This window comes from Labrus bergylta, chromosome 5 (genome assembly GCF_963930695.1).
Source record: "Labrus bergylta chromosome 5, fLabBer1.1, whole genome shotgun sequence".
NCBI lineage: Eukaryota > Metazoa > Chordata > Actinopteri > Labriformes > Labridae > Labrus > Labrus bergylta.
In genome coordinates this window covers 1,378,013-1,394,996 of record NC_089199.1, presented here as the reverse complement: position 1 = coordinate 1,394,996, position 16,984 = coordinate 1,378,013, and the positions used below count along the sequence as shown (strand labels likewise).

Below are 16,984 nucleotides of genomic sequence, written 5' to 3'. Positions count from 1 at the left end.
TTGGTTTTGTTCTCACAGAAGCTGTCTTCTCGTTTCCTCTTGCCTTTGTTGCTGCAGGTGCTGACTCCCACAGCGATGTGAGCTCAGTGAGCGGTGGCGTGCCCTGGGACAGCAGAGAGACTTCTTTGGCTGCTTCCACGGCTGCCTCCCTGGCCTCTTCCCTGCCTCTAAGGGACGTAATGGATGCCAACGAAGACATTAAGCACAGGGACCAGGGTGACAGATGCTCAAATGAGTCTATGGGCAGCGGCTCATCTTTTGAAGAGCTTGACATGGATCAGGAGGAGCAGGAGGAGGCAGCAGTGAAGGAAGAGAAGGAACATGGAGAGGAGGAGGAGGAGGTCCCTGAGGGTGAAGACGGAGCTAGAGAAGAACTGGTGGTGGAGAAGAAGGATCACCTGGGTGATGGGGCGGAGTAGCCTGAATGTTGAAGAGATAAGGCTTGAGGCTATGTAACACTGGCATGCTAGAGAGTTTCTCAGTCATTGCTGGTTATCTGTCGTGTAATCTGGTTGGTGGATCTAATTCTGTTTATGCCATGACCAACATGCCGTATTTCTGCGCCTTGTTATTCCTCATTTTGAAGCCTGTACTTCTTGTTATACTGTTACTTCATTTTTTTCAAATCATTTCTGATCATTTATATAAAAGAAAACCGCCTCATACATTTAAGATCTTCCAGGGTGAACAACACTTTTTTAACTTTGTGTACATCGAATAGGAGGCAATATTTGTTCAAATCTCTATTTCATTTGCAACTTTATACTTATGTTTACCCCAACCCTTTCTGTTGAGATTAGAAGTAGCACTTCATTTTAAGATGAACTTCAAAAGAGAGACACCGACACCAGCTTACCTGGCTCAGCACGTTTTTCCCCTTATGTGACCCTGTTTTCAAGGTCATCTTGCAAGGAAGTTTATGTCACATGTTTGTTTAAGTAATCCGATTTCTCAGATTAATAAAGAGTATTACTGGGTTGACAATAAACAGGACTATTGATGTAATTTCTTCCGTCACATAGGAGACACTCTGAAGTCTTTGGAACAGAATATTAATTAAATTAACATCAGTGCATACTCTCAGTAGTTAACATACCAGAAAACACAAGCGACCAGAACTAGGCTTAAAAATGCAATTCAGTGATGTAAACGTGTTTTCTTCGACTGTACAGAACGTTTCATTATCACTCTCCACTTTATTCATTGCTTAATTTTTCACCCATAATGTTCCCTTCTGTACTTTTCTGTTAAACTGCCCTGCAGTTCTGTTTGTAACCAACATTCCCTCACTTCCAGAGACTAGTTATGATTTGTTTGTTGGTGAAATGATGTACAGCACATTTCCATGGCTGTGTCTTATATCTGTAATAAAATGTTCAAATGAAATGTTTGACTGCACAGAAATCAATTTTGGGAAGATTTTGTTGAACAACAATGTAACCTATTATTTAGCACTGGCTGTCAAAAAGAACCTAATTTTTAAGTTTTATAACACAAAGTCACATCCTAACTGCTCCAGCCTGAGCACAAATCTCATGTTTATTGTTTTCCAACAGAGACGGAGAAATGTACCACAGTGTGGGTGCCAACGAGATACACTGTTGTGCCGTCGTTATTGATGAGACACCAAAGTGCATAATAACTTATTAGGTTCTTTTATATGCTAACCGCTTTCGTTGCTGCTGCTTCCTTTGGAGAGGCTCAGACATGAGATTGAAAAGAAGGATTCAAAGGAAACATTAAAAAATGAGCCAATAATGGCAAAATGCATAAATGCAATTTTTAAGTACAAGTTAAGAAAAGTGAAAGCAGAACTGAAAAGCCCTGACGCCCTGAAAATCCCAATCATTATGCTCAATATAATATGAATTTGGTTACCTGTGGGACGCAGAAGGACTCAAAATGTTATTAGAAAGAAATGTAACTGGATCAGAAATCTGTCACCTCAGCATGAGCTGCATTGATTTGGGCAGCATCTGAATCAGAGCTATTTGGTATCGGTGTTTCTTTGTCGCAATTAATTTGATCAGCATTGCGTACAGCAGAAGAGGAAGAATAGGAGCCGACACAATATTGATGTTTGTTTGACACGTGTATTGTTTATCGAATGCTCCTCAATTAGCTTCACAACCAAAAGTACAAATGCTTTCCTTCAAATGGAAAGCCTCAGTTACTTTAATGATTAATATGCCATCACACATATAGAGAGAAAAAGCCTCCCCTGATCAGGCTCTCATGATGCTGGATATTTGCTTATCCAACATACATTTTATAAATATAGATTGCATTAATATGAAATATTTGAATAAAATAGAGCATTCAGCAGAGGCAAGTTTTATTTTTCAGAAGAGTCTTCATATTTTGTTCACACTCCTCTAAGCCCACTTTTAAGGGATTTCATTTAAACGATTGTGCATAAAACTTGGCATCAACAAACTATAATTACTGTATGTAATCATACACTGGTCTTGCTATGACTTTTCCAATAAGCAGAAAAGAACACACCCCATGGTGGCACCAGATACAGTGTAGATTGGTGAAAAGAATGTGTGGAAAAACACAATACAGTAAATATAAAGGTGCTTTCATTCTAAGGAAAATGTTGGTAAAAAACTTAATATAAATATTCTTGCAACTTGTGGAGGTGCAACAACTTCAATTTGTCTACCCTCCTCGTGTTGTTGCTTATCTTTAAAACAGTAATGATGAGAAGACAACTTCTTAACAGATCTCCCTAAATTCTCAGTTTTAATCAGAATATAAGAATGGTGTACCTCACTAAAGGGACAGCTGCCCACCACATGTCTGCTGCACTTACAGAGTAAATCCTGGCACCTCAAACTCAAAAAATCAGTCTGGAAGCGGCACAATGATGACACACTGGGTCAGAAACAGATTTAATTAATTGTGAAACCACAGCATTGTCATGCAGCTTTGAGCGAAGACTATTGCCTTCCCATGATGTTAATTATTAATCTCATTACAGTGCACTTGGAGATTGAGATCAGGGGTCGATGTCTCAAACAAATTTAGATCTTGAGAACTGCGTATGTGTGAAGCTGATTCTGTCATAGAGAGAAGTGGGTTCGCTTCCACCTCTCTCACATGCTGTGCCATCTGGGATTGACCTCACACTCTCTCGTGCCATGTCACAACTTGTTTGCGGATCCCAAAAAAAATCCAAAGAAAATCTACCGCTGGATATAAACAGTCTCCAAAGAATCGTTATTTGAATACCTTCTTCCCCCTTTCTGACTGCTTGAACAAATAGGGGGCGACTCTTAAATCCTCTCCCTTCCTCACCTCCAGCCCTGCAACTTTACAAACCAGAGAAACAGCGGCTGAAAGAAATCGTCTCCGTCACGTTCTATTCGATTAAATGTACATTTTGCACATCAGGGTTAAGTCAGACTGTGTACTGCATGGAGCAGCTGCGCCTTTGTTCCAAGTGTACAGACCCTCTGAGAGTCGAGGTCCATTGCAGCAACATTTCTCAAAATGTGTTGCAAGTTATTGAAGATTTAGCATGAGCCACTCGAGTAACAGGTAGAATTTAAACTACAACGCGACAATCCCGTTAGACTCACAAACATTGTATCTACATTGATGAATGAATTTATGATCAACAAAGTTGAGTTTTTTTTTGCCATCAGGTGGGCGTCGGTTCGAGTCTTGTGAGCGCGTTTAAGAAATGTGACATGTGAGCGGGATCAGCGCGGCAGGTATCCGGCGGCTCGTCGTCTGCTTTGTTTCAGCACCACGGACAGCTCCTGGCAGGCGGCACAGCTGTACGCGGTGTAAACTTCAGGGTACGACCATCCACCTCCTTCCCTCCTTCATTCCTTCATTCATTCATTCATTCATTCATCCCGCTCCAGCTCCTCTTGAGTCCACAGCCACACCGGGGCTTTTAGGTTTAAACAAGTGAACGCTGCTGCTGAGGATATGTGCTGGCTTCATTCATCACACTGCTGCGCTGCACACTGAGGATCCCTGCACAGGTAAGACATTTTTTGTGTTTTTTACTTAATTTATTACTGAAGTTTGCGTTTAAAGGATTAACAGTGCGTTGTTGTCAAACTTCTCTGTCAGTTTATTTAGTTGAAATCGTTATTTATTTATTTATTTTTTACAATTCTTTGATAGTTTACATCCTGAAAGTAGCGTCACACTGGTGTGATCTCCAAAGGGATGAGGGACAACATCAGTATCAAATTTATAGTTTTATGACGAAATAATTACTGTATTGATCGACAGTGGGCTTGTCATATGATGAGCATATTCCCCCTCTTTTTTGTCGCTTTTGTGGCTACAGCAATGTCTCCACATGTGCATAACTACAAAACAAGCACTGCAATAGCTCCATCATTACCCATCATGTCTCCAATCTCTCTCATTTTGAAAACCCCTCTTTGTATTTGTAAAAAAAAAAGAAAGAAACCTCGATTAAAATAAGGAGAGAAACTCGATTAAATAAACAACAACAACAAAAATGTTAAAGAATCGTTCTTCATGTGTAAAGGGGTGTAGGACAGAAGATGATGATCTCCCCAAAACGCTTCTCTCTTTCATTGTTTAATGTCAGAATAAATCCCTGATAGTTTGTTTCCCCTTCAGGAGAATTATTTAATATTTGTCAAGTAGTATAATTATACAGACTGGCCCCATCAGTGCAAATAAACATCAGACTATGTGAAAGGAATGTGTGTGTGTATGTGTGACTAAAGGTGGAGTGAATCTTGAAATTGCTTAAGTAACCATACCATCAGGAGTTTAGAATAGATTTTTAAACAGCGGCGGAATATAAATGAGTACCTGCAGGCACAAAGGTTTAGAGGCGGTGTTGTAAATACTGGACAAAGTCATTATGAGGGAAGCAGAATGTACTGTGGATGCTTCTTACAGTCCCTGGGGCTTCTGTGCTGCATGTTCAGCAGATAAAACACAAAAGGAATCCCCCCCAGCCTGCAGTGGAGTCACGTCACTGAACCCACAAATCCATGCAGAAAAAAAATAATGTTAATTAAGAGTTTAATTCAACGTCATGCATGTTTTTGAAAATTTAAACTAACCTATTAGGAAATCGTCCTCCTGTCAGAAGGGTTAGGGGTCCTGAATATGAAATGAAGCCAAGATGTAGTTTGATGCAAATCATTCAGGTAACTGTTGTCTAGGGTATAATTTTATGCAGAGCGGAACCAATGAAGAAGTTACATATCCTGATATTTCAAGAACAGGCAAAGCATTTCTGCACACCCTTGAAAATCTCCTCAAAGGTGTAAAAGTTTTCTGCTGATAAGAATGTTCGAGCAGTATCTCTCCATTACTCATGTGTACACTATATATGGCTTCCCTCTTTGTCGTGCTTTCTGTCTGTAGTTTAAAGTTAGAGACATCTGCCGTGTTACTTTATCCTCCTCCATATGATGTCGCCTCTTTGTATTAGCCACCATCTCCAGTGATTAAATACCTGGACATGAATCACTCTGCTCCTATCAAAAGAGACAGCTTAATAACTTACATGCACACAAAGACACACACACACACAAACACACACACACACACACACACACACACACACACACACACACACACACACACACACACACACACAGACACACACACACACACACACACACACACACAGACACAGACACACACACACACACACACACACACACACACACACACACACACACACACACACACACACACACAGTATCTACCATAAAAAGCCTGGTGTTTATGGTACACCTGATGCCCATATTATCTGTTCAATTAAATATTCACTGTCCGTCTAGTATACGTATATGCTTTGTAAGAATTTATTTTATATGCATTTATAAATACATTTTCCATTCTGTGAGCTGATACACCTGCACTTGTGTTTTTTCCCAGAATGTTCTGACAGGACACAGTCATTTTTTAAATGTATGCATTTTAATAAACAGATATTGTTTTCTAATTCAGCTCAACGAACACCTTTAACATTCACTGGGAATGGTCAAATCACATATTCATATTAGAAAAGTTCTTTTCCTGCAGTGGATTCAACTTATAAGGAAAGATTTAAGTGTGGACTTACTCAAGTAAAAGCGTGGAGAAGCCTCCAATTAATTAAAGATGTGCACAAGAATCTGAGATTAAAATTTACAGCTGCACTGACTACAAATTACTCGTTCCTGTTTTACATTCCCTGTGTACGTGTGAGAGGCTCCTAGGTGAGCAGTGGTTTCTACTTTTCTCCCAGCTTGTGATGCCTTTACAATATGTAACTTTGACACATTATGTTTAAAGTTGGTACTGCAGTCCAGATTCTTCACTTCAGTGATTAGCTAGCTCTGCATCGGTCTTGAAACCTTTTCGAAAAACACAACAGAAAAAAAAACAACACAGAAAAAACAGAGGAAATACAGGAAGGGGATACAACCACTTCCTGTAATAAAGCTAGAAATACCACGGTGTAATCTTGCTGGTGGTATTTTCCCTAAAAAACACTCAGTCTGATTACAATGTAAGTGTCGTTCTGCCATGGCAAAAAACAATTTGAGAGAACTTGAGGCATCATTTAAAATCAATCTGCTCCAGGATATTGTGTTTTTTTTTTGTTATATAAAGGATGCAATTTAAAAACATAGACACACTGAATGTGAGCTCTCGTCTCGTCATATTCAAGATAACATAACTTTAATTTTCTTACTAATATCAGTTGTCAGTCAAAGCGCGGTACTTATAATAGTTTCCAGAAAAAAATTCATGGTGTTTCCAGCCTCTTTTTTTTCTCATAACAAGGTGCTGGTGTGACAATGAATAATGCAACGATACATTAAAAACCTCTGAAACAAAAGCACCATACATCCATCCCCGGCCAATCATAGGGCTAGCAGTAATGATCTCTGAGAGACAAAGACACAGGATGAATGTTTGATGAGTGAGGCAGAATGGGGCTCCTGGGAGGAGAGGGGACCAGTGAACGCATGCAAGGGATTCCCCTTTTACAGGTGGAGAGACAGAGTGGGAGATGGATGAGGGGGAGGTGTGACACAGTCAGCTGGAAAGATGGTGCTGGTGTTTGTAAATGAGAAGCAAAAGCATGCAGAGTATGAGGTGGATTGTGCAGGATATGATGTTGGTTTTACATTTACTCACTGTCTCAGGTAAATGTAGATTCTTAACTTACAGAGTTTCTGAATTGATTCATGTCTTCTTAATTGCCGTAGCTACTTTTCAAACATAGAGTGAAAGGACTTCCTCACTTTTTAATTGCCGATTGTATCACTGACCTTATCAGAAAAAAGGTCAGCAGTTGTGTATTTGGGAGACATTTCATTCTTTTGCAACTTGTGTTGATATAATTGATTCAGACCTTCTCTTTGCAACATGAATTCATCAGGATTCAAATTTACTATCACTTCTGAGTGCTGCCCAGACATTATCCCTGCAAAAGTCCTGTAAATATTTCAGTGTCTAAGTCTGAATGAGTCATTATGATGAATTCCACTGGGATTAAGTGAGAAAATGGTATAATGAATTGATAAAGGGTGAAAATGGATCCAATAATGAGAAAAAACACATCCAAATTGTTGGAGAAAGATTCCACTTTTGCAGATTGAATTTTGAAGGCAAGTTGACAAAACTGGAGAAGCTGTATACGAGATACGAGACTGTGACATAGTGACATGTGACTGTAAGATAGATATTATATAGCAGATGTTTGACATTCAACAAATAGATCACAATATATATATTTTAAACATACATATATAAATCATCTTCAATGTTGTTTAATGAATTTATCAAACTACAAAGGTGTTTGTGGAATTCAGTCTAAAACCATGAAGCACATGTTTAAGGTAAAAAAAAGAAAGAGGGAAAAAGTATCACAATGTAATAGTGATGTGTTTCTAGTTGTGTTTGTTAAAACTGAAATCTCTATCAAAAAGAAATAAACTTTATTGGCTGTTAATAAGAAAAAAAAACGTGGTTAAAGTTGATTTTGGTCTTGTAATTGGAAAAAAGTATTTCCATTCAAAATGTGTGGTGAAGTACAATAAAGTATCAAATATATCTAAAAGGGATCATCACTGAGTTTCATTTGTCACAGGTGCTTCAGGCGTTTGTGCTCCATACATTGTTTGTGCGTAATAATATGTGTGTGTGTGTGTGTGTGTGTGTGTGTGTGTGTGTGTGTGTGTGTGTGCAATCTTGAGTCTTCTTTCCCATTAGCAGACCATCAGTCTTCCTCCCACCCAGGACCACTCTCTTTGTCAGCTGGAAATGTGATTTTAGGGAGACCCGACTCCCATTACCTTGGCTTCCTCTTAGCCAGCCTCCAAGTTATTCCACAGGGATCTCCAACCTGCTCAGCCGTAGGGCTGCATATACAGTAGACGACCCCCCACTCTTCAACACTTGCTATTGCCTGGGGGGATATTACCATATTAATGCTGCACTCCACTCTTGGGGCAAATGAGTGTCATAAAAAACATCAGCCTGGATAGCATCTTTCTCAAACTCACCGTTAGTCCGCATTCACTACTGCCCACGCTGCCTTCCTCTCCACTTCTTATTCCTGCTCTCTCAGCCCCCACCCACTCCTCCCATTCCTTCACACAGTCTGGTGTGGAGTGTGTAAGAGGGTGGCTGGCTTCACATTCTTGAATTAAAAAGGCCATCTGGTAAAGAGTGAAACAGAGATGGCTGCATAGAAGGAGAGAGGGGAAATGAGAGGCAGAGTTTGACTGAACCCTAAGTGGGATATGACATCTTAAATATAGTCCATCTGATGTTTACACATACACACAGTCTTCATTCAATCAATTGTCATCTGACTCCGCAAAATAAAAAAGAGAAAGAGACAAAAGGAAGTGAGTATCTTTCCAATTATGTCAACAAAATGACTTGTTAAAAAATCTGATTCTCAATAAACTGTAGAATGAGCCTTTAGTGGACCGTTTGTGTCTTAGTTAGTACTAAATATTTGATTGCTATCATAAGAGGTTGGGTAAAGAAGCTCATTGATCAAAGACAGAGAGAAATGGAGTCCATGGGTGAGTCGGAGGGATCCTTTGGGAACGTGGGATAGGAGAGGAGACTGACAATGTGTCAGCCAGAAATCCTTTTGTCCCTGTTCTCTCTTGAGGCTGCGTGCTTAGTGCTTCACCAGTGTTGTTGCCCGCTGCTTTAAATTGTCATATTTCATTGAAAAAACAGTACGCTCAAAGTATGATTTGTCGTTTCTTTTGCAATGTTACAAAAGCTGCACACATCAAGAAACACCGTAACTCTCCAAACATTTGTTCCTACACTTATTTTACTTATTTTAGTTGCAAGAGAGGAAGTGACTTGGCCCATATGCGCAAGCTGTTGCATAGGACTTTAATTTGTTGACACATTGTTGAAGTGGAAAGTCTGACAGCCTTACACTTGTTTTGCTTGGAAGGAGAAGAAGCTTTTAGGTTTCACTGATGGTTCATCAAATGTAATACAACATGTCACATCTGATTTCTTATTAAAAGGCTGTCATTTATGCAATAGGAAATCCCTGAGGACCTATACAAACATTGAACTATTGATGGATCATGATTCCGTTGTAAATCAATATCTCAGCACATTTGTGGTTAGGATCATGTGACTAATCTTGTGGTTGAAATGTGTCAGAAAGGCAGAATATGGAAAGTTCTGACTGGAGTCATATCAGTTTTGCTTCCCAGTTCTCCCTCAGGACCAGTCTGACCATGAAGCATGGTTTGACTGGCCCACTTGTCCTGGTCTGTCTTCCCCTTCCTCCTCACCCTCTCCATCTACTAGTAAGTTTCCATGGAAACAACAGGGAGATGGAGCGAGAGAGAGAGAAAAAGAGAAAGAGAGAGAGAGGGACGAGAGATAGATAGAGAGAAAGAGAGAAAGAGAGAGGCAGAGATAGAGAGAGGAAGACAAGAGAAAAACAGAAAAACCTCACAGAATATGGTCTGTATCCTGAGCGCTGTTGAAAGCTTTACATTGTTTTAAAAGGGGAGACAGTGTTTTGAAGACCAAACAAAGACATGTAAATGTTAATAACCTAGAGCTCGAGTTAATTACTACATGTCAGCCTGCTTTACTTGTTGAGACAGTGGATATGAGGCAGATAATTCTGGCTCAATAATTCACTCCGATAAACTTCTCACACATTCACACTGCTTAATTAAGCCTCTGGGATTCAGGGGGACTGACACCAAGGACTGAACAATACATCTGCAGCAAATCCATACATGACCTGCATCAGCTCCTGACAGGAGTCTGCATCAATGCTATGACACGTTTGAGTGCCTGAAAAAAGATTATTTTATTTGTTATACTGAAGAACATTGTTTTTACCATTTAAGGTAAGGGACACCTGTATGTCAGAGAGAAAGAAAATACAATGAATCAAATGAAAGCAGCTGGATTACTTTGGCTTAAAGACTTCAATTTTAAATTACATATTTTAGTACCTGAAAAAATCTTTGAATATTTGTTATACTGACCTATAAATTTACCAATTGACTTTTGCATGGTAGCAGGATACATACAAGCAATAACAAACTGCAGGATCTATGCGGGTTTATTTGGGCTTCATGTAATCCAACTTAAAGTAATACTGAATGACATTTTAGGGAATACACTATCTTTAATAGATTGCTTAATACTACTTCAGTATAACTCTTGTCTATTGTATTTTGGATTAACATGGTGACCCAGATGTGGCATAATGTTTGCTCTCTTCTAGCTTCAAGGATTCCCTTAAGTGTATCATCTAAACATGATGCTGTTCACGTAGCTCTCCTTAAAGTTATACTAACTCAATGACTTTGTTTGCATCAAAAAGATTTCAATCATTTTCTCTCTATGTGCATGTGGATCAGGCTGTTTCTGTGCACACGTCGGGTTTTTGTAAAACTGTGTGAGAAGTTGATGTGATTTGACATAAAGTTCCTCCGGGACATGATTTGTTATCTTCCCAGACTTAAGGTGTACAGGAGCATGTGCACATGAGATTATGAAAGGGTTGTACAATCATATGCCTCACATGGGAAATATCTTAAGGTTGGACGGACAATGGGATCAGGAGGAGAGGAGGAAAGAAATAAAAAATAAATCAAGCCCTCCCAACAAGGGGATGACAATGTGCTGCTTGAAAACTCTAGAAAACCATGAAGGTGATGTTGTTGATGTCCTGAGTGATCGTCACCTCTTGCCTTTCATTTCATTTTGGTTATTTTATATGTCAAAGCAAACTGAACTAAGGAACAGATGTCTGTTTACAACTCAGTCTAGTTCTGCTCAAAGTGCTCTCTCATTAATGTTGGGTCTCTGTAAGTAATCTTACAAAGAGCACAGTCGAGACCTCTTCATCATTTGGTTACGTGTCACACGGGAGCACGTGTGGTTGCTGATTACAATCAATTGTCTTACAGTTTTTCTCATTTGCTCTGGTTCTATTCTCAAATGAGAAAAACTATTTTTCAAATCACAATAAATTTGTCGTTTGCAACAGATCAGCATTTCTCATTCATTCAGTCAAATTGCATTGTTTTGGTACGTGGGCTAAAAGAGAGTAGGTACAATTCTTTACACATTGTTTATGGTTCACTGATTCTCAGTGAAACTGTCAAACTCAGTGAAACTGTCAAACTCTTTCAAACTCCCTAACTTTCTCTCATCATTTGAGTGTCACAAGCCTCGTTGTCCAATCAGTTACAAAAATGGGTCAGACAAATGTGTATAGTCCATAAATATCCATAACATGGGATGTTTGTGGTCTCTGACAGCTGACAGTGATGAACTAGGAAACACATTTTGTGGTAAATACTCTTTATATGGCTTTACATGAAGCGTGAATTATGACCTCTTGCTGCATGCAAAAGAGTTTTGATGTCTGATGAAACTGTTGTGATGTTTGATCTCACAGATTAGAGAATGTTAAAACAATTTCTAAAAATGAGCCATAAATCTCTCTTTCTGCACATTATATGATTAGTAAGCCTTAAAGGAAACACATATTTTTAGACTTGTTTAGATGTGAATCCATGGGATTAGTCTGTCCCTGGTAGTCACTATGTATGTGAGACAAAGGCATCATTGTCCTCCAGCTCAAAGGCTTTGACTGACTTTCTCTGTTTGATCTACAGGCTTTAATCCAGGAAAACCCTAAAAAAGAGACGGACATAGACGATGGCCCTGGTGCTGTAAATGGCCTCTGAAAGAATAAAAACACTGGTGCTTTGAGAGCTGGTGCTGCTCTGCCTCACTGTTCTATTCTTCAGAGCCGCCATCATCAAAGACTGAGTAGACGCTGACCAGAAAAACAAAGGCGGGGATTCTGACCTCGCTCTGCCCAGGGATATGTCATTGGGGAGATCCCCTGTTTTGGGGGTGCGCCCTGTGCCCCAACCCCTTTGGCTGTCCCACCTCAGCCTGCTGTGCGTGTGTTTGTTGCTCTTTGCCCATGCTCCCTATGGTCTGCCTGTGGTGGGTTATAACACTGACTCCAAGAGGGAGATCACACTGGACGGAGATTTGATGATCGGCGGCCTGTTCCCCGTGCACCAGAAGGGGGAGGGGGTAGAGGACTGTGGGAAGATCAATGCACAGAGAGGGATCCAGAGACTGGAGGCCATGCTGATGGCACTTGATGAAATCAACAAGGATGAACACATCCTGCCAGGGATCAAACTTGGGGCTCATATATTGGACACTTGCTCTAAGGACACCTACGCACTGGAGCAGTCTTTGGAGTTTGTCCGGGCCTCGCTCACCAAAGTGGATGACAGTGAGTACACGTGCCCTGATGGCTCCTATGCCATCCATGATGACGTCCCTTTGGCTATCTCAGGTGTCATCGGAGGCTCCTACAGTGACGTCTCCATACAGGTAGGAGCTAATTACAACACGTCGTCACCCTACAAAAAAAAAAATAATGAATTTCCATTTACTATCATCACCATGGTTACTCAGCAGCATCTTAAGGGAACAGCTTTTTTTTTGTAGCTAATGCATTCTGTAAAAATATTTATGTAGCCTAGATTATTCTTCTTCTTTAGTTATATTAGTGTAGACTTATAATAAAACTATTAGATTGAGCCTACATTGTTTATTGTAATTTATAATTTCAGTTAATTTATTGTAATTTTTAGAACAGGGTGTCTAAATTAATGCAAAGACAAGGAGACTATTGTTGAACATCAGAGCAGCAAAAAGTGTATTTTTTATTGTTGAATTGAGATTTCACAAAGACATCAAAAATAGAAAAATAAGAAATAAATATTAACAGCAAAAAGTTGTCTGCAACATGATTCAATATTCTTTTGTTTTTGCAACAGTCCCTGTTAATATAAAACACTTTACAATAAATACATATATTTGATCCTCAGTACACATTTGAAGTTGTTAACGTCTGTATGAGGATATTAAATGTCTATCTTAGTTAGAGCAGTGTTTGAACTCACAGGTTGCTTCATCCATGCCGGACACAATAGACATGTTGCATGTGATCCGAAAGTCGGCATCGATGCACACTCACTGGTGGAGGGTTTTATAACCCACTACCACTCCCCGCTAATTGGTTTGGGATGGCGGACCCTCGGCGAGGACGCGTAAACGAAGGGGTAGGGTAGGGAGAGGGTGTAGTGGCCGGTTTGAAACCCAGTGTGTTTAACTATCAGCAGCTATTTGGAGTTTGAGAGGGAACCAGCGAGAGGGGAGGGAGTACAGTGTTAGAGCATGATGGATGGACATATAAATGTGCATTTAAACTTAAGTACCGTATGCAATTACCCCTTGCAAGATGTTAACACAGGGACTTAATGAGTATCAGTTCTGCAACAGGGATCTGTTTACCTATACCCCCTTCCGCTTGGCTGATCTAATTTAGACGATCTCCTTCTCTATCCTGGTAATTCACACTTCAGCAGCGGCCCTGTCAGAGGCAGACGTGCTACAGATGTTGCACTCAGGGCAGGCTGACAGGATGACTAGTGACGGCATGATTACTTTCAGCAGCAGCAGCTTTCGGCTCGTTCAGGCTGATACGATGAAACCTCAGCTAATTGTGTCTCTGAAATCTCGTGCTGTAATGTGGCTGCCATGTCAGTGTCATTTCAAGTCATTGTTGAAAAGTGACAAGGTGTCACATGGAGCTTAGTTTTTGTAAATATCCACAAATATACATGCCTCAAAGCATTAACTGCACCTCATCATCCCAGCTCAGTCAGCCGGAGGAGTGTGTCTGCTGCCTAAGGGTGAAGGGTACAGTTCAACTCACTCCAGAGATACACATGTCTCATGGTCCAGATGTCTATTTGAAGAGAATAACACGCTTCTGCTGCCCATATACAAACAATTATTGGTTCAGGATCATTGATAAACCGTAGATATTTCAGGAACACCAGGCAGGGACAGTCTGCTGTAAACAGCTTTACCAACTTAAGGACAACTGCCAAACAATAAATTCATCAAAATGAAAAGCTGTGTCAGTATTTATATGTGTTGTCAGACCGTGTCCATATTTTGTAGACAAGATTACAATGTCTTGATCAGAAATGATTACACCTTTTATTTCAATGCGTAATTCCCTCCGTCAAAAGTATGTTTGCTTTTGTATTCCCTGATAGTACTACAGCTACAGTTTTTAAAACAGATGCCTGGTCTCATCGCTGACACAACAAAAATACTGTAGCATACAACAATCCATTAAACAGGTGGAGAGCTCCTGGGAAGCAGGAGGAGAATTCAGAGCATCTATATTGGGACTGCTGGTGAAAAGGACAGTTTGGAAATAAAGTGGTTTGATAAACGAGCCCTAATTCCAGTGAACCCCTGAATCTGGGGCTCCTTAGACAGCACCCTTGTCTTGTGGTAATTTATGGATATACTATTACAAGCTTGAGGTCGGAGGTCTGTCCTAGCTTTTCACTGAATCATCCTCATCAGCGGAAGCACATCACAGGACACTTTGTGCTTTCTCACAGTGAACAACCCTCTAGATGGTAATGCAGTGTTTTCAGAGCAAATGTTGTCCAACATATGTATCAAACATTGGTGTGCATTAGGGAAATGGTTGGCTGTATGATTGTTAAACAGATCCCATCTCCACACAATGTTTATTTCCTTGTTAGTTGCCGGTTTGTGCATAAAGTCCAGCCAGTCAGACCTTTGAGTGAACCAGTACAACTGTGTGAAAGGCCACCCTGCCTGCCCTTCTGTGTAAGCCGCAGGTGGTAAGACGTGTTTTTCACCCCAAAGGGATGGTAGTTACAGGACAACTAACGCTATTAGTTTCAAGATCCTTATCGCCATGGCGACGTGGTAGAACGTTGAGAAATGACAGGTGGTGAGAACGCAGAGTGCTGTCTAAATCTGTCACAATGAAGGAGCGTGTTGCTGTGCTGCTGATTGTGACAATCGCAGAGATGGGGGCGGATCTGGCTGCAGGCCCGGCTGTACTGCCATCACATGGCCACAGATTGAGTAGAAGTGTGGAGGCGAAGTTCTACCACACTCTCGCAGGCTGGGGTCTGATGCTTGTCTGGTGGCCTGGCAGAGGTGTTGCAGCTCATAGAGGATGTAGAGGGATCCAATGCGAGATCATGTTTCCCAGAATCACAGAGACATTGACAGGCAGATATTATCATGGGGGGGGTTGGGGGGGATGGAGTGAGGCACATGGCATCGCGTAAAAGCATTTTGCTAATGCACAGTATCTTTAACAGTCACAGACTAGTCTTTGATGTCATCTGCACACTTTGAATGAAACTACTATTTATGGGGTTCCTCCCTGTGGTAGCAGGTTATCAGTACAAGGTGAGTAATGACCTTAGGATGACATGTTCAGTAAATTCAGAATCTTCATTCATGTGTGAAGAGCTGAGCACTGACAAGATACATTCACTTCTCTTGTGTAAGATGCTATGCACTGAAAAGCAATCCTGCACCAATCTCCATCCAATATATGAGGTTTCTGGATATTGCAGCTTCCTAATGGGGAACATTAGCCGTCTCCTCAGAGTCCTACAGGTGTGTGTTAATCAGAGATGTATTATATTCCACAATTACAGCCAAGGAACATCTACCCTCAGGGCTGGCTTCTGATTAATACATGGAAGGAACTTTCACTTTTGTTTTCCCGGCAGCAGTCTGTGTTGCTAAGTATAACTCAGTTGATAAAAGAGCATCCCTGAGGAGAAACAGCAGAATCACCAGGGCGCATTAGAAAAACAACACCTCTGGAATGTTAACTACTCAGACGCTCACTGAACTATTCCAGGGCCTGAAACACAGACAGAGGAACTTTCTGGAATCAATCTGCCAACAATGAAAAGATACCTACTCTGATATCTCACAGTGTGAAGGTGGAAACCTGCGTTGTTTCAGGGTTTACAGATGGAAGTTGTTATTTTGTAATGATACCTCAGCAAGTTCATTTTAATATTTAAGTGCGCTGTCTGAGGTGTGGTTATTTATTTTTTATCAATTAAGCTAGAGACACAAGGATGCATGCTTGAATTTAAAAATATAGATCCTTATACAAACACTCGCGGCATAATAAGGTACATGAAGGAGATATCAGTGAGCTCAGATTTCTTTTTTCTCCGTCCAGAATCAGTCGTATTTATAGAATTTCCTTCATCTGCATGGTAGACAGTGCCAATCTCTGGAGCACACATGAGTCATACAAAGGATTTAAACATGGATACACACATGACGGAATTAACCGCAGCAAGAACAATAAGGATGAAACGTATCGTAAAACCATGCAGTGGAAATGCATTATTCATGGTTAAAACTACAGAACATGCTTCAAAAAGTGTAAATTATTCACGTGATTGGATTATTCAGCGGCATGGCAGAACCCACTATTTGTGCAGTTGAGATATTTATCATGTCCATTGCACGAACCCAATATATGAACAGGTTTAAGGAAACCATCACAGCATGGTGGAAAGTCTGTTGGATCCCAGTTCAG

The 16,984-nt window shown here is 40.4% G+C and overlaps 2 protein-coding genes across 3 annotated transcripts in view; both read left to right on the top strand.

Annotated features, from left to right (window-relative positions):
* The window catches only part of tex264a (testis expressed 264, ER-phagy receptor a), a 66,783-nt gene extending 65,397 nt beyond the window's left edge, over positions 1-1,386 (top strand). Inside the window, 1 exon segment of the mRNA XM_020642152.3 lies at positions 58-1,386. Within this exon segment, the coding sequence (XP_020497808.1) occupies positions 58-419 (362 nt within the window). The 3' untranslated portion in view covers positions 420-1,386.
* A 1,825-nt stretch (positions 1,387-3,211) lies between these two features.
* grm2a (glutamate receptor, metabotropic 2a) overlaps positions 3,212-16,984 on the top strand; it is a 30,618-nt gene continuing 16,845 nt past the window's right edge. Inside the window, exons 1-3 of one of the 2 annotated variants that reach the window (XM_065954519.1) lie at positions 3,212-3,546; positions 3,654-4,001; positions 12,153-12,894. In XM_065954519.1, coding sequence (XP_065810591.1) covers positions 12,367-12,894 — 528 coding nt within the window. In that variant the 5' untranslated portion in view covers positions 3,212-3,546; positions 3,654-4,001; positions 12,153-12,366. Of the gene's footprint in view, positions 4,002-12,152; positions 12,895-16,984 lie in introns of both variants that reach the window. The other variant, XM_020642107.3, reaches the window with a different exon arrangement.